Here is a 23,853-nt window from a genome sequence, read left to right on the forward strand (position 1 = left end):
TTTTTTTTTTTTTTTTTTTTTTTTTTTTTTTTTTTACAATAAACCAACATTATTTCTTTCTTTACACAATAGTGGGGAAAAACTTTTCACATGCCCAATGTTACTTTAACAGAAAAATATAATAATCAAATATACAAAGAGTACTCCCAGTTAAAAAGCAAAAAATCATAGAAACTGTACAATTTTAAAAAGTGAATTATCACAACTGCTTCCTAAGACTGTATCCTAAACAAATATGCAGGATGAAAATTAAGAGAGCTATTGTTCTGTAACAAAGCTAATCAAATTCTTGTTTTCTATTCCAATAAACAGTTTTCTTAAATGAATGCCTATTCCACTAATTATAAATGGGTTGGGTTTTATTAATGTTCTACTTGATTAATAAAGCACAAACTCACAAATTATAGGTAATTTTGCTGTCATTTCCCTGGGGGATGTGCTAGGATTTTGTATGCGTGGATTTGAGAGAGTTAGAGTCAGGGCTACTGTGATGTGGATTTTTATTTTTTTTTTTAGCCTTTTCATAACAACTGCAAGTAAAGTGTGCCTTCATTCGCTCCTGAACTAGATTTGCGAACTGGATACTTTGCTAAAATTCAGTCTGGCCACAATCCAATTCAAAACTGTTAGATAAAGCTCATGGGAAATGTTAATTGCTATGAAATCGAAGGCAAAACTCCTCTTGACTTCAGTAGAGCAAGGGTTTCAGTTTAAGCAGTGGGATTTAGGCAACTATGTTTAGGCAACCAGTGGGAATGAAACTTTTGCTCTGAGAATTTGCCATGTGGAGGGAGGATGGCAAGTCATAGCATTGTTACTTCAGCGTTGCTACTCCACTGCAGCATGTCTAGCACCTACAGCCTTTATGAAGATGTTTCCAGCCTAATGGCCTCTCTTTTTCTGTGGCATACCTGGAAAATGTAGGGGTCTTTAGCATGCCTCAGCCCTCTCAGCCACTAGATCTCAGCAGTGATGAGTGGGCTTCTCTTAGTCCTTGGCTTAATTTCAATCTTTCTTTATTTTTTCTATTAGATTCTTGGCAATTAAAGTTTCAAATGAACAAATAGCATCTGTAAATTGGATTTTTTTTAATTAAGGCAATGGCCAGTGTCATTATTAAATATTCACTGTTTACTTGTAAACTCCTAGAAGTCAAATTTCAATTTTGGACAATTGTTTTTTGCGATGATCTGGCTGCTTTGCAAAATATTGAGACCAGAAGTTTACAGTATTTTATTTTCCCCTAAGGCAGATGTTTTGTTGGAACAAACCCAAGGTGAGCCCTTTCTTAAATGGACTCAAAATACACACACCAAAGACCTAGGCTACTAGATGTGCTAATGAATTGTGGCAGCAACCAAGTCTGGGCAGGAGGTGCAGTTGAGGTGTATGCATGCAGGAAAATGATTGCAAAGTTATTTGGATTAAGTGAACTGTTACCAAAGGCATAAGGAAGTACTCGGCCTGAAAAATAAGTGACGCTTTCCCAATTCTGAGATTCCGATTGTATCAGGTAGTTTGGAATCTCCTTTGGAGTGGAAAGACATGACATTGCAGTTTAACTCAATGGGAAAGAAACACACTTTTTGCTGGTACGTCCAGTCTCTATTATGACTATAGGAAATAGAATTCTTTTTGCCAAATGTTTATGAGAATTAGTTGTCAACACTTCCTACACAAACTGAATTCCTTTGGATGGCTCTGAATAGGGAAAACCAGCAAATCTGATGACCTTTTAATGCTATGCAATGGTCTTTAGACTGCTAGAAGGTGAATCCTGCTTTCAAGGTCACAGTGACTTCCTGACTTTATGGAAAAATCCTACAATATTTATTAAAGATTAAACCATTAGGGTTTAAAATTCAACTCTTAGGTACTCTCAATCTAAACAATGCCTCTTTCTGTAGTTTAAGCCATCCTGTACTATCCAATTAACAAACAACTATATTCCGATCTACAAGCCTACAGAAATAGTACAATTCTGTGCTCAGTTTTATAGGGATTTTCTGTAAGTATGAGCTCAATAAACTCTTGAACATGACGGCCAGTATTTGAGCTCAATATTTAGGTACTTCTGAATCAATAGATGTCAACCATATGTTATTATCCTGAAACATATAAATGATTAAATATTTATGAAGGAATTGGCTTACAAAAAGTGTATTTTTGAATGTTAAACAAAAGTTGTAACATTTTGGAAAGGGCTCACATGGTGCTTTACAAAAGCTGGATGAACTGAGGACCGTTGACCTTATTTGTTGGGGGTCAATGGGACAGTAAGTACTTTTGAGGATATCAATTAATCGCAGTACAAGGACCTTAACTCCAAAGGTACCTGGCAGTCAGTAACAACAGAGTCCCTGCAGTATGAGGCCATTCTATTTGGCAATGGAAAGGTGACATACATGATGTACCAAGTTTGAATCACTGGAAGGTTTGTTTGGATGTAGCTACATGTGTTTTTAGAAAGCTGCCACATGCTGTTTCCACAGTAAATCTAATTCAAACACTTGCAGATATTGTTCAAACAGATTTCATCTCCCCTGATCTGCAATTCTGTGTTAGCTAAAGTAATAAAAGAATCCTGTTAAACCTAAATTATCAAATAAAAAAGGCAATTTTCTCATTCATACCCCATTAGTTTTTTTAGTTATTGCTAGGAAAGCTCTAAAATGTTTATGCTATAAAATAAACATGTGGCTTAATGTACAGTATGTGTACTTAAGAGGATGATGGCATCTGCAGTAACTGCTTTGCACTGCCGTGGTAATGGGGTATACAAATTAAGCAAGAACATGTACCAAGAAGAGCATACAAAAATATATGTAAGAAGTAACACGTCTGGTGCTTTTTGAAATAACTCTTTAATTGCTAAGAAGAAATCACCAAATATCAATGCCTACAACACAAAATTGAGACACGGTAATTGATTCCAATAGGTGACTTTACCTGTTCTAACAAAACTCTGCAATGTTATTTTTAACTCTGCCTTGAATAGAAATCTATAAAAGACCCTAAAATTAAAACCACTGATATGTTTTGCAATTATGAAATCAAACTTTTAACCTGGCACAAACTATAAGCATACGACATTTTCAGGTAATTTTAGAAAAAATATAAACTTAAACTATAGACATAGGGGTAAAATTTTCAAAAGCACCTCAGTACTATTTTCAAAAGGGAATTCGACTGTTAAAAACCTAAACCTCTTGGAAATAGGAGCCCATATGAAAATTTTACCCATAATTCTTTCATTCAAATAAAGCAAAGTGTTTTCTATCAGCAGTTTTCATTCCCGTTAAAAGACTGAATCAACCAAAAATATGGATGCGCGTAAGCAGACGTTACATACAAAACCACTTACAGACATACTGCAAAAAAATGGAACCAATGTCTGGATAGAGACAAACTCAACGTGAATCATACAGCGTAGATTGAAAACTGTTGCTTCAGCCATGAATGCCTTGGAGGCACTTACAGAAATATCTCTTCCGGCCTAAACAGACTGGCATAGCACTGGTTTAGAAGGAAAAAATAATGCAAAAATACAAAGAAAAGAGCTTAAATTTCCTCCCCAGTAATCCTGTAAAATCAACTAACTGTTTCCCTAAAAATTCGGAGCATTCACCGGGCTGCTAACAGGGGCCTATAAGTCAGTTCTTGAGCTTAGGCCTTTTCCTCTCATTTTTGGTTAGGTCAATGGCGCACAATAAGAATTGCTTTGCTCTTTATAACTTGGGTTCCCATTAATGTGACCAACTTGTTCTCCTCGGATGCACTAACTGTGCAGGCCTATTTACTTAGTGCTAAGATTTTCTTCCAGTCATTGCAAAACTGAAAAGTAAACAACAGTTAAGAAAACATTTGCTTGCCAAAGCCCAACCTGAAGAGGTGCCAGCTCTTTATACAGGAGGCTGGACTTGTGCTTACTAACACCCTCAGCATTGTTTCATGCTCTTGTTTGACACTGTGTGTGAATAATCACAATCCTTTTCAGGTCCCCTACTCTTCTGATTCAGTCTTTGAGAAGTTACAAAAAATAACAGAACACTGTTTTCTGAGACTATATTGACTGCACTAATTACCCACAATACTGTATATTTGCTAGTAAGAACATGAACGTGTGCTTTCAAAGTGTGAAATTCAGAGCTCCGAGGATGTGAAACGATTTTGATAGAATGCTGTCACTTAATCCGAGGCTTCAATGTATCTTTTTTTTTTTTTAGTTTAAGAAAACCAAAATACAGAATACACATTTTAACTGTTGAACCTTTACTGGCTAAAGAAATTTGTAAGGACCCTATTACTATGTGGTTACAATAGAAGATACACAGTTAATGTCAGGTCATGGTTTCCAACAACATTCACATGGACTGAAGATAAGGAAATGAGGGATGGATCTTCAGGGAACCTCAAGGAGACTGAATTGCTCATTGTGGAAGTGCCTTGAGTATTGCATTCACTTCCTCTGCAACCGCTGTCAATGCAAACTCAAACTGCTCCTGTGGAGAGAATAAATACACCCTCTGAATAATAAAACAGAACATTTCCAAGAAGCCTGCTGCCCTATTCTGCTGTAACACATCCTTCAGATGTTATTAAAGAAATATGAATATGCAGGACAAACTATCCATTCCAGTGGAAAAGAAAATAAATGTTCAGGGATTACTGATGCAATATGGTACATCTGACAGGATACTGCTACTCAGAACCACTGATAGGAAAAACAAAAAGTACTTGTTTTTATAGCTGGCTATTCACAGACAATGCCACATTTACAATTGCTTGGCCAAAAGGTCCAGGAGCAGTTGACAAGTAGCTATTTCTATCCAAAGCAGAGATGAAACTTGTCATCTGTGTGTGACTGACACATGAGGCCAAGCTGCCTCTGGAAAATAGGTGTCTGTTGCTCCTTTAAAACAGCATTTCCAACTGACATCATGACATCAACTAGATTAAGTCTCACCACTCATATGAGCGATATATTGATATAGATACATCTCTCTTTATATATAGCTCTCTCTCCCATATACACACACACACACACACACACACACGTAACACGTCCTTTCTAACATGTCTATATATATATGAGGGAGAGAGAGAGCTATATATCTATATCTATCTATCTATCTATAGAGAGAGAAAACTATGACTTGAAACTACTTTTTCTGCACCCATATCTGGCATAAATGACCAAATATCAGAGAATATTAGATAACTACCTGGTCATTTACAAACTATGCATGTATTTGAAAGGACCTTTTCAGTGCTATTAAGTGTAAAAACTTAACCAACTAGCTGCTTCTGTATTGGCCGTTGTTGGAAATTTGCCTTCCAAGTACTAATGGGTGCCTATACACGTGCTCTGATGCATTCTAATTAGAACAGTCTAGCATTGCCACAGCATCATGTGTATAAGCCCCTGCAGGGTTAAAAATAGCTGCTGGGGCACTTTAACTAAGCAGAATGGAAGACCAGAAGGAGTCATAGATATGTAACTACTATTTCAGGCTCCCATCAAACTGTTGGTTTTACTTTCTCCAATTCATATGTTGACCTAATATGTTTCAAGGTGTCTTTAGATTAAACCCTCTTGTGTCAACATGAGGAGCATGACAGATATTGTTCCTGGTTAGGAACAGAAAAGAGAAATCAGGATATGATCTCAGTCAGATATCATGAGTGGTGTGCTCATCTCAGCAACATCTTTAGCTAAACCAGCCCATCTTTGTCTGCTAATTTTGAAGCAAAAATCTGTCCTTCTCAGAGCATGATCGTTCATCCTCACCAGTACCCTGTAAATAGCTCTATACATACCAGGGGTGAGTGTTGTATTGGGGTTAAAGCAAAGCCTGGAACCGAAAGCGACCATTCAAGAGAACCAGGCACAATGACCTGAAATGCCTGACTAAATGCACGAGGGAAGCAAGGATGGTCATTCAGATGGTTGTGCCATTTCAGAATGAATATAATGAGACCTGTACATGCCAGATATGTGCCACACTGCATAAGAGAAGGATACCTACTGAGGAGGAGAAGCTCAGAGAGGAGAACAAGTACCCGCCTGACAGTCCCACTATTGTCACCCAAATCAGGCTACTGAGGGTAAAGTAACTCAAGAATATGAGTACAAAAGTAGGCTTGGAACCAAATCAGTCAGCCTCAGCTGGAAGTAGAAGCAGCTAGGTTACCAATAGAAGCTGCAGGTTGGGGCTGTCCTGAGATTGGCAACATGGGCACTGTGCTCACAGCTTTTTGACTGGAGCATGTTGCTCTTGCACTAGCAATCAAACGCAAATCGTACAGCTGCTCCTCCTTGTTTGCCAGAGTACAGAGAACATAACAGCAGAATAGGCTGATCTGAGCAAGCATGGGGCTGACAGTAATCTAGCCAAGTTTCAGAGATGATCAGATATCTCTTCCGAGATGTAGGCAGTAAGCTGGAAGAGGGGAGGTTGCTGTCTCATAATTATACAGCCACCTAAAATGCTCTTTGTATAATTTTACCAGTTAAATAAGTTCAGGGCTTACAAGCTGAAGTTCTGGTTCCAGAGGTGCAAATACATTTAAGAACACAATTCAACCATTTACAAATACGCCCTAAAAAGCTCATTGGTTCTTTGTGCGCAATGTGATAAAAGTGAACGCTTGTCTAAACTAAAAAACAAAGCAAAAACAGGTACAACTTCCTCTTCCAACCAACAACAACAGGGCAAAACTTTATCATGAGCATCGGTCCACTGACTCTGTGCAAAAACGTTACTGTAAGAGAACCTCAGAAACAAGCTAATGTGAAAACCTAACTGTGCCATATATGGTCTCTGGAAGAGCGTTCAAGGGAGCAACTCCATGTTATAACAGCTGAAGATCTGAATTGGAAGTCAAATTGTCTTACAAAACATATTCCGTAGAATCTAGATTCACAGTCGACTCTAACATCTTCCATTGAAAAGGGTGGCACAGAAAGACACACACACATGAGGGGCTGGGTTTCTTTGGTATAGGGTGGTTTTTTATCACCTCTCCCCTCTGCATCCTACCCCTCTAGCCTACGACTATGCTTAATAAGAGAAGTTAAAGCCACCTACTTTTGCCTGCCTCATACAGGTGCAGCAGTATAACTGAGGGTGGAGGAGGGGGCCTGGGGCAGCTGCCCCAGGCACTGATTTTGGGTGAGAGGGGTTCGTATGAGAACAGCCACCGTTACAGTAGCAGCTGAATATGCTGCCACAATCAGCAAGACAGCAGCTAGAACTGCCCCGGGCATGGAGCTGCCCTGTTACACCTCTGTATAAATGTGATGCATTAAGCTATACTGATGTCTTCTCCTGAAGTGCAAAACAAGTTATTATGGAGGGGTTGATTGTGTCACTTCCCCTGACGTCATCACTGATCTTTATAAAGAGAAACACCGGATTACCACCTTGCACATCTTTTTCCTACAACTAAATCTAGATTACACAAAATTTAGTCTTAGCCATTTAAGGGGACCCAGTGAGTTGGGTAGACGAGTTATGGCTCAGTCCATTAGGGACTGGAGTAGAGAAGAACTTGAACATCCATTTCAAGCTGGACAGGAATTGTGCTACTTGGGTCTATCTTTACTACAGAAACAAAAGTAAAACCTCATGTTTAGAAAAACATGACTCAGTATTTAGCTCCAATTCCCAATAAAACCTGAAAAGAAAATCAATCCTGATTATGGATCGTGTATGAGGGACCAAAGATCTCTGACTCAATAGTACAGCTTTCAGGAAGACAGACATAGTAGGGGCAAAGAGAAGGGAAGTAAGACTTATTCTGACCTCAGATAGTACATTCACTCATTTTTTTTCCTTTTAAATTACCCCACATGCAGGAACTCTGTTTTGCGATTCCCCCTCCAAAACTCCCCAAAACTCCTGCATCGTGCCTATCAAAAATGCAGACTGTAGTTAAAATTTCATTATCATTTGTTATATTTGGTGCTTTTGAATAAAAAATGATTGCTCCTAGCAGACAAAATGTCGCTAACAAATTGTTCCCATGATTATTGAAAATATGGAGCGCTGTCTGCTGGAAACACAAGACATTGCTGAAGGAACTCAGTGCTTATTTTGCCTAGGGACCTCCTGTAATTGGCATTTCTAACCTGACTTTTAATCCATTGTTTTAAATTACTCCAAGAACCTAATATTCCTCATTTGTATTCAGTTGGGAAAGCACATGGGTTTCTTTAAATCCATCCAAAAAAATTCTCTAGGGACTGAACACTGCTAGCATGTAAGCAGATATTGGTAATTTGCAATACAATAGCTTGAATCAGTGATTTGGATGTTTTTGGAAAGATAGTGGTGATGATGGAGGGAAAGGGAAGAAAGAAGCAAAATCCTGAGTCAGTTTTTCCATTTTCAAATAATGCATCAGATTTATTTTATTTCTGAAGTTTCTCCAAATAAACGTTTAGAAGAGGGACAGCGTCTCCTTCAATGACATAGCTAAATTTGTTATCAAACCTAGAGTCCACTTTCTTATTCTTTAGTTAAGGAACTGTGTTTTATGTTGCTGGGTGCAATGAGCTATAATCTAGGTGACCTTAAAATAGGGCAACAGCCACGGTTAAACAAATATGCCATGCAAGGCAGGCAGGTGTGTGGACAGAAAGCATAAGAGTTTACATTTTCTCAAGCACTAAATATTTGCTATACTGATTGCTGTAGTTCTCTTTTCATTTCAAAATCACTATCAAAGGAGAATTTGTGAAATCTTACACCTTGCTTGCAGATAAAGATTGGCCAGCTTTGACTCTTATTATTATTCTACCTCAGCTTAATGAAACGCTACCAACCTTCCCCCTCTCTCTCCCACCAGTTTTTCCAACATAACTGGGGATTAAAAATGAAGGGAGGGATTGGGAGGACTTGTTGCTTTCCTAAGAAAAGTTATTAAGCCATGTCTACTCTGAAGTCGCTTTCACTTACCAAACGTTTCAGATGGTCACATCACTACCTGTTTAACCAGGGCAGGCTGACCATCACTATTCTGGTTGTCCACATCACCTGCTCTAGGAATCTGAGACAACCACCCACCCTTTCCCCGATGTCTGACTACATAACCAGCAGACACCTGTTTAGGTGGTCTCCCTATCATGAATGAGATTCTTGAACGTTACACTGCTGCTCCTAACAACTGTCAAGTGAGCATAACCGAAAATCTCTTTCCATCCTTCACTGGTGTTACAATAGCCAGAGCACAAAGATGAACTTGAACTCTGAGATGCATGTAGACAAATATTACTTGTTTTTAGAAGTTCTTGACTGTGTTGACATGGGCAGCACAATATACATTGTAGAAGTTATCAAAAATATTATCCTCAGTAATTATATAACAACTTTTTTTGCACATCAAGAAAGAGGCAAATATGCTGCTTACAGATGCAACTCCCTCACCCCCCACCCAGTGCTTTACTTTCAGCTCGGTGCACCCCCCTGCCAAGCACAGCGTACGCCCAGAAGAGGCACTGCATTCATTTGACTTGGCTTGCTCAACGGCTGTATAGACTGCGTGCTTCAGCAGGACTTTTTGGTGCTTTTATCTAATAGCCGACTGAAACCACTATTAGATAAAAGTGCCAAAAAGCCCTGCTGAAGCACAATCTATACAGATGCTGGGGAGCTGGGTCAAACTAACGCTTTTCCTCTTCCAGTAAAGCACTGTTTTTTTCTCTCCCCACATCTGCCCGCAGCCATAAGGCTTAACATACCACACCTTTAAGGAAGACAGACAAGGGAGGTGTGTGGTTTCACTTACCTTATGTGCAATATATACAATTTCAGAAATGGGTTTGTACACTGTGATTTCTTTTTAAAGAAAGATACTTGACTTGGTTTCCTTCTGAGCTAACTTCTATTAGCCTTTTTTTTTCCAGCAAAAAACCTGAATGCAACAGTTAAGTTCTTTAATTACTTGGAGGCTTTTGGTTTTAATAATGCATGCACCATTAACTGCAAATACTATACAAAAATAATCCATCCTTGAGGATCAGAACAAGAACATTCTTTTAAGCATATGGCTTTTGTGGACTATAGATTGCTGTCTTGACTGTCCTTCATATATGTTAATCAAGATAGATATTGGAGATGTTACAAGAAAGAGCAGTAAACACCGAAGTAGCCTAGATAAATCTTCAGCATAAACAAACTGCAGTTGGTAGAAGGCCAAACAGAGTAATCAGCTAGCGACCTGTGTTAAATTAGGTCATACCCTCTCGCTTCTGTCACGAAAACAACTACAGTCAAAGACCTTTAATGTATTTAAAATCCCAGTAGATTTATTGACAGTACCTTTGTCTGGACCATGCCTGGTCTCTGGTCCCTCAAGTGTTCCAGGGTAGCAGCAATATCAATCTCTTTAGCACCTGCAACAAACCACAAATTGGGCTGAGTTCACAGCAGAAGATAATCCATGCTGCATCTGTCAATCTCCTGCTATCAGTTTCCCTTTGGGCTCACAGTCCAATTGAAAATTATTATATCCACCTCTCAGCAGAATTTGCAGCCAGCTGCAATTTTTGTGTTCATATAGAAAAATAAGGGGAAAGAGCATCTTTATTTAGCATCAATTCAACAAAAAACCTGAGAAAAACAAATCCTTAAGAAAGGCCTATATTAACAGTGCAGGGCATATCTGTTAGGAATTGAAAACTCATCTTGGTAGACTTGCAAGCTGCCCCAGTGCTAGCACTGCTTGTAATTAAGTTTCTGCAGAATCGGGGCCCTAAGCCTTCACCATTATTAATTCCATGCGTTTAAAGAAGCATTCCCTGCAAATCAAATGCGATGCAGCCATTTTAAGCCTTCAAAGCCAATTGCAGTGAAGTTGGCACAGATATAAATAGCACAGGCATCTCTCTCAAAACAGACTGTCTCAGAATTCAACAGCACCTTTTCAAGAATATTCACGTACAGAACACCAAGGAAAGGCAACGGACAACAAAGAGCTTAATGCGGTTTTATTTTGGAAAAAAGAAACAAAAAATCTTAAAAAACAAATCACCAAAGCTATCAGCAAATTGATTTGTAAAGACCTCCTTGAAAATGCATGTTTGTTAATCTGTATCAGCAGTCGACTTTGGTTCACACCATGGGCTGATAACTCAGAGACAGCACAAGGGGAAAATCACCTAGGCTTCACATACTGCAGGAAGATTTATAAGGAAGCGATTTGAAGAGAAAATGACAGGGTTTATTTTAAAGGCAAAACAGAAAGCTCTTGTCAATGAAGTGAAACAGAAGACACTTCTCAACTGCTTGAAGCACAATAAAACATCACTCCTCAACCATAGCTGATGCACTGGGAATTTACATATCCACCCATCTTTGCTGCCCCAAACCATATAAACATCGGTTCTCAGAATCTGCCATTACCTGTAGAACAGAAGCACCTTTGCAACAAGACACATTGTGGCGGTTTAAAATTTTTTAAAAAGTAAATTAAAATTGACATTCTGCCTGTCCCTACATGCTTGCTTAGTTTTATAGTCTTCAAAGTTTTACTATTACATTCCTTTGGAACACAGTTAATCCAAAGTTATGTGCTTTTCAAAACCATATCCATATTTTTTTTTGGTTGAAGTGCTCGTAGTCACTATGGCTAGAACACCTAGGAATATTGTACAGTAAAGAACTGGGGGGAGGGAGGCTCAGGCACTATATAAAGGGCAGGCTGCCTTTGTTACCTTCCTTTGAAAATGTCAGCATCAGGCAAGAGTTAATTTTGAATATTTTCCCTTTTTTAATGAACTCCAACTTTTTCAAATCTCATAATCAACAGTCAGAAGAATCATAAAGTGCAAATGAGGCATTTAGCTCCTTTTTTTTCCTGGTGCAGCTCACAGAGCCGACGTGGCGAGCACTTGCACTTACTGTTTTATCATCACGCAGGTGCTAGCGTGGACAACACTTGATAAGATTACTATGATTCAGCAAGATTCAGCACTTGATAAGATTACCCTGATTACTGATTCAGCACATGCTTAATTTTGCGCATGTGAATAATTCTTTTGGACTCGCAAGCCTAAGGTTCAAGGGTTTTGCTAAATCCTGGGATGACGTCAAGGCTTGGATCATCAGGCTTTTTAGGCAGGCTTCAGGGTGTGCATCATTACTAAGCACAAAATAAGTTTACTGACTAAAGACAGAAGATAACGAGGTAGAATCAGACAGATCTCCCCCTCACCCGCCCCGATATATTCACTCACGTTCTGGCTCTCAGACACACACCCAGCTGCTGGCCACGCTTCTGGTCTAATAAGCAAGGGACGGAGGGCAGGGCGAGAGACAGATTGTTTTATTACTTGCATTTTTTTTTGCATACTGCTCTGACACTATGGTGATGAGAGCTACCTTGCGCCTAGAGACACTGATCAACTGAATATCATATTGTAAAGATACGCAGCTGTTTTGAAGGCAAAATATCTTGGAGCAAGAAAATTCACAGCAGAAGACAATGGCAAAGAGATAACATTAGCGTGATGCAGTAGCTCCCATCATGACCAATCCTTCCCCCCACCAAGCACACTGCCACACATTTCACAGCTAGGTTCTTGCTATGGCTAAAACAACTGAGGTTTAATAAAGAAATAATGAGATATATTTAAACTCTTCTGTGACAAGGACTTTTTCTATTAAAAACTATTAGGTAGTTGTTATCTAACTGCAGCTTATCAGTTCTGCTGTGAACGTCACCTGGGTGGAAAAGCCTACCAGTGGCAGCAAGAGAGAATGGGGGAGGTTTTCAAAGGCAAAAATGTAAGTTAAGCACCCAAGATGCACTGACAGTCAATGACAGTTCACTGCTTAATCCTTTGACCATATCCTTCCTCATTACATTAGTGGCCTGTATGACATTCAGGGTCATCTCCATCACACTGAGGCATCCTCTTTCCAGCCAGAAACACAGGACAGTGGCCTAATATTCAACACTTTTTATCAGGAGATGCACAACGCTCCGGAGTCAGAGGCGATATCTTGTATTGCCTTTGACCCAAGAGCTTTGTGTACGTCTTTCTCAGACCAACACGGCTACAGCATAGATCCTTTCTTCATCAGGAAGCAGTCCAAAGGAATTTACATACCCCTGCTATGGAAGGATTTTTGGAAAAGACACTGAATTACGGTGGGGGAAAGGGAATTGAAGTGCTAGAGCAAAACCCTGAGAGATGGTAACTGATGTCATCACTTCGCTGAAAGGCTTTTAAAGACTTCTGAAAGCCCTGCACACACAAAGGTGCTGAAAGGCTGGATCAGACCTAGACAGACTTGAACTTATGGTTCTAAAAATACCGAAGTATTATAAATGTTCTGCCACCAAACCCTATCCTACAATGATATAGGGAGAAAGCAGATTGCTATCTGTTCTTGCAATGTATATCTTACAGGAAAGGGTTAAAAGTACTGGGCTCATATGGTGTATACAGAAACTGGAAAGAAGAAAGTGAAATGTGCCAAGAAAGCAAGGGGTTTTTTTGGTTTATGGTTTCTACCAACAGCTATTCCTCTGTTGTTACAGTTCTACTGGCTTCCAGAAATAAGTTAAGCTGTGCACAAAAGGTATAAAGAATGGTCTTTTCACCTCTGACTACATTAGACCCCGTAGTCAAGATCTTACAGGAAATAAATTTGGTGTCTGCTTTGCCCTGCATACCCTTCTAATAAGAGATTTCTTTGCTTGTTTTAAACGTATGTAAGAATATAATTTATTGTGAGATGAAGCAGCTGCTCTAGTAGCAGCAGTAATGTGAAATATGAATTTGTAAAGCATTTTTTTTCCAGAATATGCATTTGCAGTAATTCACCAGGGGCCAGATTCTGCCAACCTCCTTCCAACTGAATAGGAGCCGAGTCCTGGCAGTCTTGCTGAGCTCCACAGGCCCACGCACACCAGATGAAGTACTGCTCACTGTGAGTAAAGGAGGAAATCCAGCCCTTAGTAATTAACCATAACATTTCTAAATGCTCAAAGCAGTTCCAGTGAATGCACAGTAATCCACATCAGAAACATCAGCAGAGTAAAACTAAGAGTAAGACAAGAGAAGGTGAAGCTGAATTAGATTTTGCCCCAAGGAGAGAAGCAGTTTCTGAAGTTTAGGGTCATCCCTTCTCCAACCTCTCCGCCTCCCCTGGGCAGCAGCATAGGCAGCATGCTGGCATTTAGCAGCTGGTGCTCCTGATTAGCAGCCCCCATGGGGTTTAAACACTGGCCTGCAGACAGATAAACTGGTAGAGCCACCACACTGCTCTGTCAGAGAAAAACATGTGACATTCACATGGTCTTTTTTAATATAATAAATAACTCTGAACTAACCATGTTCTACTACAACAGGCTCTCCAAGGTTACTAGCACCAACTCCCAATATTTAAATAGACTATTAATATTACCATTATTACTGTAGTAACTAAAGGCCTGCATGTTACACAAAGTTTCATGAGAATGCCTAAGATCTAGTTTCCAACACACTGTCATGTCTTGCTATGGGCATTTGCAGAGTTTATTTGGTGAAGGCCATTTAGGAGATTTTACTTCTATGCAGAAGCCTTACACCCAGCTTAAAGGCAAGTCACTTAATGTCTTCACTGGGAACAGGAATGGGCCCAATGTTTTCACTAGTCTAATCATTTACATCTATTAAAAGGAGCTTTCTGCTGGAGACATTTTGTAGATATATTGGCAAACACTCTAGAAAATAAAGATAGTACACTTGTTTAAAAGGCTGCGAGCTTGTTTGTTATGAACATTAAGCAATGGGCTAGTTGTTTATGTACTGGGCTGAGATTCTGGCCAGTTCAGTCCAAGTCCTGGCTTAGACACAGAGTTGCCACTTGCCTTTGGGTAAATCATTAAATAGGGTGCTGTGTCTCAGATTATCATCTGTAAAATGGAACAATACTTCCCTATCTTGCAGGTGTTAGAGATAAATCCACTAATGACTGAGAGGTGCTCAGACAGTACAGGGATAAGGACTAGTGAATACCTAGAATAAATACTCCATATTTCTCTTTAAAGAGCTTTTTCTCCTTTTTTAGCTCTGCTTTTACCTGTCGTTGTTCATGTAGTGATCACAAAAGACATGGGAGTTGCATTGTGGGGTTGCAAATGTGGGATCATTAAGACTTCCATTATATTCTTAAGAAGAAGGATATGAGCCGTGTGGGGAATAAGCACTTATCCCGATAGAAAAAATGGAATACTAAAGGAAATACAGAAAATGACCTGTCAAGTGCATTTCTTTTGTACTATTTAAGGTGCTCAATTTCATTTCTGCTTTAATTCATCTTTTTATATTTATTATATTTTATAGATTTTGTATTAGGCCTTGAAGGGCAGAGAGTCTTGTTAGGTCAGATTAAAAGCCAGCTTGTTAAAATCTCAAAGGAAATAGTCTGAAAAGTCCCTAATACTGTTCTTTCAAGTGATGTTCCTAGAAGCTGAAAAAAGTCCAATTAATATTTGCAAGATGCTGCTGATTGGCAGCCTTTTAGCCTCAAGAGTCATGAACTATGCTTTATTCACAGCTGTCAGGCACATCATGGAAGAATCATTCCCAGGGAAGCATGCTTTAATATTATGAAATAGCAAAAACTACACATGAAAAACTGTTAAGGACAGGGATATTGAGTCAGCAAGGACAATCCAGATGTCTGATCACAGTGTTACATTTCAGCAGAACACAAGAATGTTTCATATTTTGGTGATGATCACATAATTCAGATCTGGCAAAATGCTATCAAGAAGGTTCTCCACAATCAAACCAAGCTAATGATCACTCTGATTTACATCATTTTTATTCTTCCCCCATATGATGCATACAAGAGGTATGTCTAAAGAACACTCCCCCCAACCTAGCTCTAAACAAATGGCAGTACAAGGAAACAGTATTGTGTAAAATAAATATTTAAATCGAACAGTACACAATACTAACAGTTCTAAAAGAGCAGAGATACAGGACTGCATTAAAGCTTCCAATACCTAAGCTAGCTTGAGAATGAGCTGAAATAGTTCTGTTGCACCACAGCATAAAGTGTAGACCTATTCATGCATATGCTGCAGTCTCTCAGCGGCCCTAGATGTCTCATATGCAACTTGCAAACTCTTTAGCTCTCCACAGACAACTTCTACAACAATGTTCATGTGGTGTGGGACTACTTGCATGAGCAAAGGTACTTTGGTGGACAAGTGCTTGCTAGATCAGGTATTTAACGTTAAACAATTGACTTTACCATGCGAGAAAAGGTCACGATTGAGAAGTGTGTGGTTTCACTTGCCTCCTCCCTGACCATTCTTGTTGAGGTTGCACCAACAATAACAACTAACAAAATAACTAAATAACTGAGACAAATTTTCATAGTGAAGATCCAGCATAGAGATGAGATGAATAAATACTCTCTTGCCATGTTGTGTCTAACAACCTTTGAGAGCCACCTCTCTCCCCTTCTGCTGATTTTTGTCCTTTTAGGCAATTCTGAAGAAAATGGCAAAAGCGAAAAACAACCATGGTATCTAAATAAAAAGCACTTCAGTCAAGGACAATGCAGGGCTGAGCCTAAGGGACAGAGGCCCAGCCTGCTGGTCCACAGATAGCCCATGCAGACTCTCGCTTTTAAGGGGATTCCTTGTTGGAAAATATTGTAGAAGAACCACAAGTGACCATAAAGGGCCCTGTAGGATGAAAACGGGCTCCCTTCAGGGGTGGAACAGGGGATGGGGGTTACACTGGTTCATTTGCACCCCCTTTTGATTCCTGATCTACCCAAAGTTTAAAACCATTGCTTGGCAATGACAGCACCATTTCTGGTTCTGAGGAAGTCAACTGACTTCATGGCGTATTATGATTGACCCCATCCCTTCTAAACTCTTCATTCCCCAGGTGTTAATGGCCCTCTCCTTTCTAATGGACGTGGTGTTCCATCAATCAAGCTTTGTTCTGCAATTCTGCTGCCTGTTACATTGCTCCTGGTAACAGAGCTCCTATTTCACAGCCCTCCAGATTGTTTTGAACTCATTACAGTGAAGTTATATTTCTTTTTGCTTCACTCAAACTGAATAATACAGCCATAAGCCCCTAGCATATTAGTAAAGCTTCTAGTTTATTCCTAACTGGAGGAAAATACTTTTTGTTTTATATGTGATGATGCAGCTTGCCATCTGCACACCCCCCCCCTTTTCACAATTCGAGATCTGCCCACGGCTCTCTTTGTGCTTCACCGTGCATTGCCTTCAATGCAAACAAAACAAAAACACTTGTAAACAATGTTTGGAACAAAACAACATTTTAACTGAAGGTAACAGATAGAAACTGCACAGATTTCACCAATTCTGATTTGCATGTAGGCAGGTGCCGCAGTTCTGTTACTGGCTGGGAGGGTCACTTGACACCATCTCATAACAGAAAAACCTCAACAGAGAAGAAGGGAAGCTGCAGGACTTTGCAGGAAAATAAGATCTCTATGGTTAATAGGGAAGCTAATATATTCAGACTGGCACTTTCACTGAAAGCCTATTACTAGACCGAGGTGAATGAAATGGATTTCACTGCGTATGTCTGGGGATGAGGTAGGAATAAAAAGTTGAACCTATGGTCCATGGTCACTTTTTCAACCCAGAGCCCAATAATTTTTACTCAAATTCTGTTATTAACACCCAAATCACCTAGTTATGTAAACAAAAAAATGCTTATACATTTTTAAAATCAGTATTCAGCTGTACTCTCTTTAAAAAGTAACACACAAAGTAAAAACATGCACGTAGAGAAAAGAACATTTAAGCACTGTTGTGGCAGGAAGTAGGTAAGATATTCAGAAATTTCATACACACAATATTTACTACTAAATATGTTATCATATACACAATTATTTTGCATTACCATTAAAATGTAGATGTATGTTGCATATATAAATGTAACAATTTCCTGTGTTTATTGTCATGCATCTCAAGGGACATTAAAGTTACCTAGGAATGCTCAATCTGCATATCCCATGTACAATGCAGAAAAAATGTCTTAAATTACAACAATTTCAACAGTCTTGTACAGCTTGCGATTCAGTATTGGCATGTCAATTTTTAAGCCAACATCCTTTGTCACTGCAGAAAAATTACTAACTTGAGAGAGACATTTTTGTTGATTCTGCATCGACTACTTGAGCAAACTACTATGCACAGGCTACTGACAGCGTGAAAATGCAGAAGCCAGTAATCTGTACCTGGATATAAATGGGTGCAAATTTAAGGACAAATCCCTATTTCCAGGAGAGGGAGGGAAGGAGAGAATGACAGAGCTATATAGCTTTGGACAACTGTGTTTCATTTTACAATGGGATGGTCCTAGTGATATCCCTTGATGCTGATGATGTTCAGCTTCTTAAAGAAATGCAGCCTTAATACTGCATATTAAGTAGGAGATAGAGTATTATGAAACATCCCATAATACAACCCCTACAAGGAAGTTTCAGGAGACAGATGCATATAACTCTTCAGTTCTGACCACTGCTGCATTACATATACACACATGCATAAGAACAGAATCTGATAATGACAGGTATAAGTGAAAGTTATAGATTGGGCACTATAGCCCACCTTAGATTTTCCACGGTATATCTGCTCTCACACAATACTGAGCAGTCCCTGACTTCTAGTAATGGTGTCAGAAACTGTAGGCTAGTGCATCTACAGTTGCTGAATAATAGAATCATAGATTGACAGGAAACCAGGGTTGGAAGGGACCTCAGGAGGTCATCTAGCCTAGCCCACCCCCATGCTCAAAGCAAGACCATTCCTAACTAGATCATTCCAGCCACGGCTTTGTCAAGCCAGGCCTTAAAAACGTCTGAGAATGGAGATTCCACCACCTCTGTAGGTCACTTGTTCCAGTGCTTCACTGCCCTGCTAGTGAAAAAGGGTTTTTCCTAATATCTAACCTAAACTTCCCTGGCTGCAACTTGTGACAGTTGCTCCTTGTTCTGTCATCTGCCACCACTGAGAACAGCTCAGCTCCGTCCTCGTTGGAACCCGCCCCCCCCCTTCAGGTAGTTAAAGGCTGCTATTAAATCCTCCCTCGGTCTTTTCTGCAAACTAAATGGTTGCTGGCAGATGTGGGAAAAACAAACAATCCAAAAACAGTGTTTTACTTTAAACTTAGCGCACTCCTGTGCCAAGCTCAGTGCACATCCAGAAAAGGCAATGTATTAGTTGGACCTGGTTCACCCAAAGTCTATAGACTGAGTGCTTTAGTGGTTGGGTTTTTTTGGCATTTTTATCTAATAGCTGATTAAAAGAGCTATTAGATAAAAATGGAAAAAAGCCCTGTTGAAGCACCTGATCTATACAGATGCACCACAATGAGGTCGAACTAACGTGCTGTTTCTTCCAGTAAAGCGTGTTTCCCCGCTCCCCGCCCCCACCATGTCAGCAGCCCAGTTCCTACAGACTCTCCACATAAGTCATGTGCCCCAGCACCCTAACCATTTTCATTGCCCTCTGTTGGACTCTCTCCAACTTGTCCACATCCTTTCTGTAGTGGGACAAACTGGACACAGGACTCCAGATGTAGCCTCACAAGTGCAGAATAGAGGGGAATAATTACTTCCCTCCATCTGCTGGCAATGCTCCTACTAATGCAGCCCAGTGGGCACGTCTAAACCAGACACTAAATGTGCAGCAGATTAATTCTACGGTGCATTAGCGCATCATGATGAAAACTGTGCTATTGTGCTAATGCACAGCAGAATTACTCTACTGAGCATTAGTGTCACTTAAAAGGCATGTACCAGCACTATTGCACAGTAGTGCCAGTGACTGCGCTTTTAGCTAGTACCTGCTATTACAGGTACTAAACTTAATGAGCAGGAACCACGGTGCATTAATACACGTATAGATATTCCCACTAACACTGTTAGCCTTCTTAGCAACAAGGGCGCATTGTTGGCTCATACTCAGCTTACTGTCCACTGTAACCCCCGGGTCTTTTTTCTACAGACCTGCTGCTTAGCCAGTTGGTCCAAGCCTGGAGCAGTGCATGGGATTCTTCCATCCTAAGTGCAGGACTTTGTACTTGTCCTTGCTGAACCTCATGACATTCCTTTTGGCCCAATCCTCCAATTTCTCTAGGTCCCTCTTAATCCTAGCTCTACCCTCCAGCATACCCACTATTCCCCCCGCCAACTTGGTATTATCCACAGATTTCCTGAGGGTGCACTCCATCCCATCTTCCAGATTGTTAATGAATGTATTGAACAAAACCAGCCCCAGGACCAACCCCTGCGGTACTCCTCCACTTGATACTGGCTGCCAACTCAACATTGAGCCATTGATTACTATCCATTGAGCTCAATGATCCAGCCAGCTTTCTGTCCACCTTACAGTCCATTCATCTAACCCATACTTCCTTAGCTTGTTTACAAGAATGCTGTGGGAGACCATATCAAAAGCCTTGCTAAAGTCAAGGTAAATCACATCCACTGTTTTCCCTGCATCCACAGAGCCAGTCATTTCATCATGGAAGGCAATAAGGTTGGTCAGGCATGACTTGCTTTTGGTGAATCCATGCTGATTGTTCCTGATCACTTTCTTCTCCTCCAAGTGCTTAGAAATGGATCCTTTTAGGACTAGCTCCATGATTTTTCTGGGGGACTGAGGTGAGGCTGACTGGTCTGTAGTTCCCTGGATCTTCCCTCTTCTCATCTTCTTGTCCTTCTCCAATTGTTCATGACCTTCCCCGATCACCAAGAGTTTTCACAGATAATGACCAGTGGCTCTACAATCATATCAGCCAATTCCCTTAGCACCCTCAGATGTACTGTATCCAGCCCCATGGACTTGTATGCATCCATGTATCAAGTATTACATGGGCAGAAGGCTAACATGCTCAGTTAACAATCTGTGTGTCTTAATTTGCTCAGGGAAGTCCTAGAGTTACTTGGAGCCCCCTACTGGAATTTGCATATGCACATTAATTAGACACAAAAGAGGCACAGCAGCAGCTGGTCCACCTGGAACGTTCACATTGCAAATGTTCACACTTATTTTATCCTGATTTTATGTTGCAAGTAGGCTTGCTAGCAGTGCTGCCTCTTCTAGTTACTTCCCAGAGTGAACTGAGTAAAATTTGCTGTAATTCTGGACAAATTCTTTAATAGAATTTAGCCATAATAAAACAGAATTGGTCCAGCTATAAAAGTCACAATGTAATTGTTTCAATTGTTTGGTAATTACACTTTAGTGCCATAATATATGTTGGATCTTAAACAGCCAGAAGAATACCATCTGGTCAAATTAAACACTTCTCTTGAAATCTATCTATAGATTGACTGCCTGAGATTAACTGCAAAAAAGTCGTTCTTCACTTGGCATTTGCCTCATTTTCCAAACATTTGCTCAGCTGCTTCTTGAATGGATAGAGCACCATTTCTATGCCTGACTTTTTCACTTTTTATATTCTAACCTACCCTTTGTGTGAAGAAATGCTTCCAAATTCCTTATATGCTCGTCTCTTCCTCAGCTTTAGTCCATGACCCCTTGTTTTCAAATTAGTTACTACCTCAAGCTGCTTACTGACATCAATACATTCCTTTCACGATCTTCTAAAGCTCTGTGCGGACCCCCCCTCGTGTTCCCTTTCCCAAGAAATAGTCCATGTCTGATCAAGCTTTCTTCACAATTCATGTGCCCCAAATTGAATAATTAGGATTGCTTTCTACCATGTTTTCAGTTCCAACACCTTCTAATAAAATCACCAGAACACAGAATCTTCAAAAAATAGGGTCTTCTCAGAACAACTTTTGAAAATCTACACTCTTCCAGTCTCTTTCTCTCTCTCTCTTTTTTAAAAAGGCGTGTGGGGGGGGAGGAAGACATCACATCAATAATTTGTTTGCTTTTTGTTTATAACCTCCATACATCATGAAGGAAACCATCTGCAAAATCAGCCCACAATATATGCTTGAGGTATTTTATCAAGCAGCAATACTTTTCAGTAGGCTCTAATTCATTTTAGAACAGATACTAGCTGAAATGTTCAAGCTTTCCATGGACTTGTGTTTTAATTTTTACTAATTGATTACTCTGCTGTGCTAATCAGCTACTAAAAGTGTTTATACATGTAGTTCTACTCATCAGAACCTGTTGTTGAAAAGGGAAGAATTTAAACTATCAAAATGTGCTTTTAAGTAGTTAGTTCTAAATAGTAAAAGTTCCCCATTATTGCAGGCCCTACCATTAAAATTTTGACCTAAATGTCCACTATGGACTTTTGCTTGTGGCTTGGGGCACATTTCCTGTTGTGGTCAATTATCTGGTGGGAATATCTGCAACAACAAGTAATATTGTTTAATTGCATTTCCTGGGTAACTCATTACCAGTTATATTACATAAAAGTTACTCACTTGCAGGACTGCCGTTGTTAATCTATAATATGTTTACATGGATCCAAGGAACTGTCATCATAAAAGGCTGCAGAAACATGCCCACCATTACATGACTGCTATTATTACCAACAATTTAGGACTGGCTGGTAGAGAATACAGAAATGAAAAGGAAAATGCAGCCTCTTGCTTTAGTGACTATCTTTCCCCACTCCCCTCCTTCCCCTCAATTACTAATTTAAATCTGATACAAACCTCAAAGCTTACCAGTGTAATGACTGCAAACCTACAAGATAAAAACAGCGATGTTTTTCCCTAGCAATTCCATTTCTTTCTAATCCCACTTCATACCCATGAAATACTAAATAAGGCAGGCAGTCAAACTAGCAGCCTGTGAGCTGGTGACCCTGGGCTCTCATCCAGCCGCTGCCCCTGGGTTCCCACCCAGCCACCATGCTCTACAGAGATACATTTACAATGAAACCTGGCTCTTAGAAACATATGTTCTTTCATTTACCTGGAAACAAATCCAGAAATTTTTTACTGATGTTCACCTTTACAGAAGTGTAGCTGGAAAACAGAATTTGGGGTAATGATTATACAAGGACACAAAATGTCCGGGGGAGAGAGGGTAGATTCCACTGCTGTACACAAATCCTCTGGCCAAGATGACCCAAGGGAGGACTTTCAAGTAGGGGATATCCAGATGAGTACCAGTGCCCTGAGGCACTTGAAGTGGGACAGTAAACCTGAGGCAATTTGGGGTGAACTCAGGTGTCTTTATGGGAACACCAGAAGCCTGGGCAACAAACAGGATGAACTGGCATTCCTTCTGGCAGATGAGGAATTTGACCTCATTGGGCTGACAGAGACCTGGTGGGATGATACATATGACTGGGCAGTAGACGTTGAGGGTTATAGGCTCTATAGGAAGGATCGGGTTGGGAAGGAGGGAGGAGGTGCGGCCCTCTATGTGAAAGAGCAGTACCCCTCCCTGCAGGTCACGTTTGATTGCAGAGAGAGGTCCCTTGAGACCCACTGGGTCAAGATACAAGGGGGTTCAGGAGAGTAATTCTCACTGCTCAAAAAGAAGCCATCCCCACATGGTTAAAAAGTGGGAAGGGGGCCACAAGACCCACTTGACTCAACAGGGGTATCAGGGAACTTTTGAAAAATAAAAAAGAAGCATATAAGCAATGGAAAAATGGTTCAGCATCCAGAGAGGAGTACAATCATGTGGCCTGGGTCTGCATGTATGAGACATGGAAAGCCAAGGCAGGCATGGAGATCAAGCTGGCAATCGAAATAAAGGGCAACAAAACGATGAGTGGTGGCCCACTGGCTGGCACTGCATCTGAAAGGGACCTGGGGGTGGCAATCAACCAGGGGATGAATATGAGCCAACAGTGCGGTGAAGTTGCCAACAGGGCAAACAGAGCTCTGGTGTGTATCAGCTGAT

The 23,853-nt window shown here is 40.2% G+C and overlaps 1 protein-coding gene across 1 annotated transcript in view; it reads right to left on the bottom strand.

The window, feature by feature from the left end:
* Positions 1-1,091: 1,091 nt before the first annotated feature.
* Positions 1,092-23,853, bottom strand: part of PTPRN2 (protein tyrosine phosphatase, receptor type N2) — a 1,174,657-nt gene continuing 1,151,895 nt past the window's right edge. The window contains exons 22-23 of the mRNA XM_019507947.1: positions 10,326-10,399; positions 1,092-4,502 (exon numbers count right to left, since the gene is read on the bottom strand). Coding sequence (XP_019363492.1) covers positions 4,431-4,502; positions 10,326-10,399 — 146 coding nt within the window. The 3' untranslated portion in view covers positions 1,092-4,430. The remainder of the gene's footprint in view (positions 4,503-10,325; positions 10,400-23,853) is intronic.

Source organism: Gavialis gangeticus, unplaced genomic scaffold (assembly GCF_001723915.1).
Source record: "Gavialis gangeticus isolate Ggan-Ray unplaced genomic scaffold, GavGan_comp1, whole genome shotgun sequence".
Lineage (NCBI taxonomy): Eukaryota > Metazoa > Chordata > Crocodylia > Gavialidae > Gavialis > Gavialis gangeticus.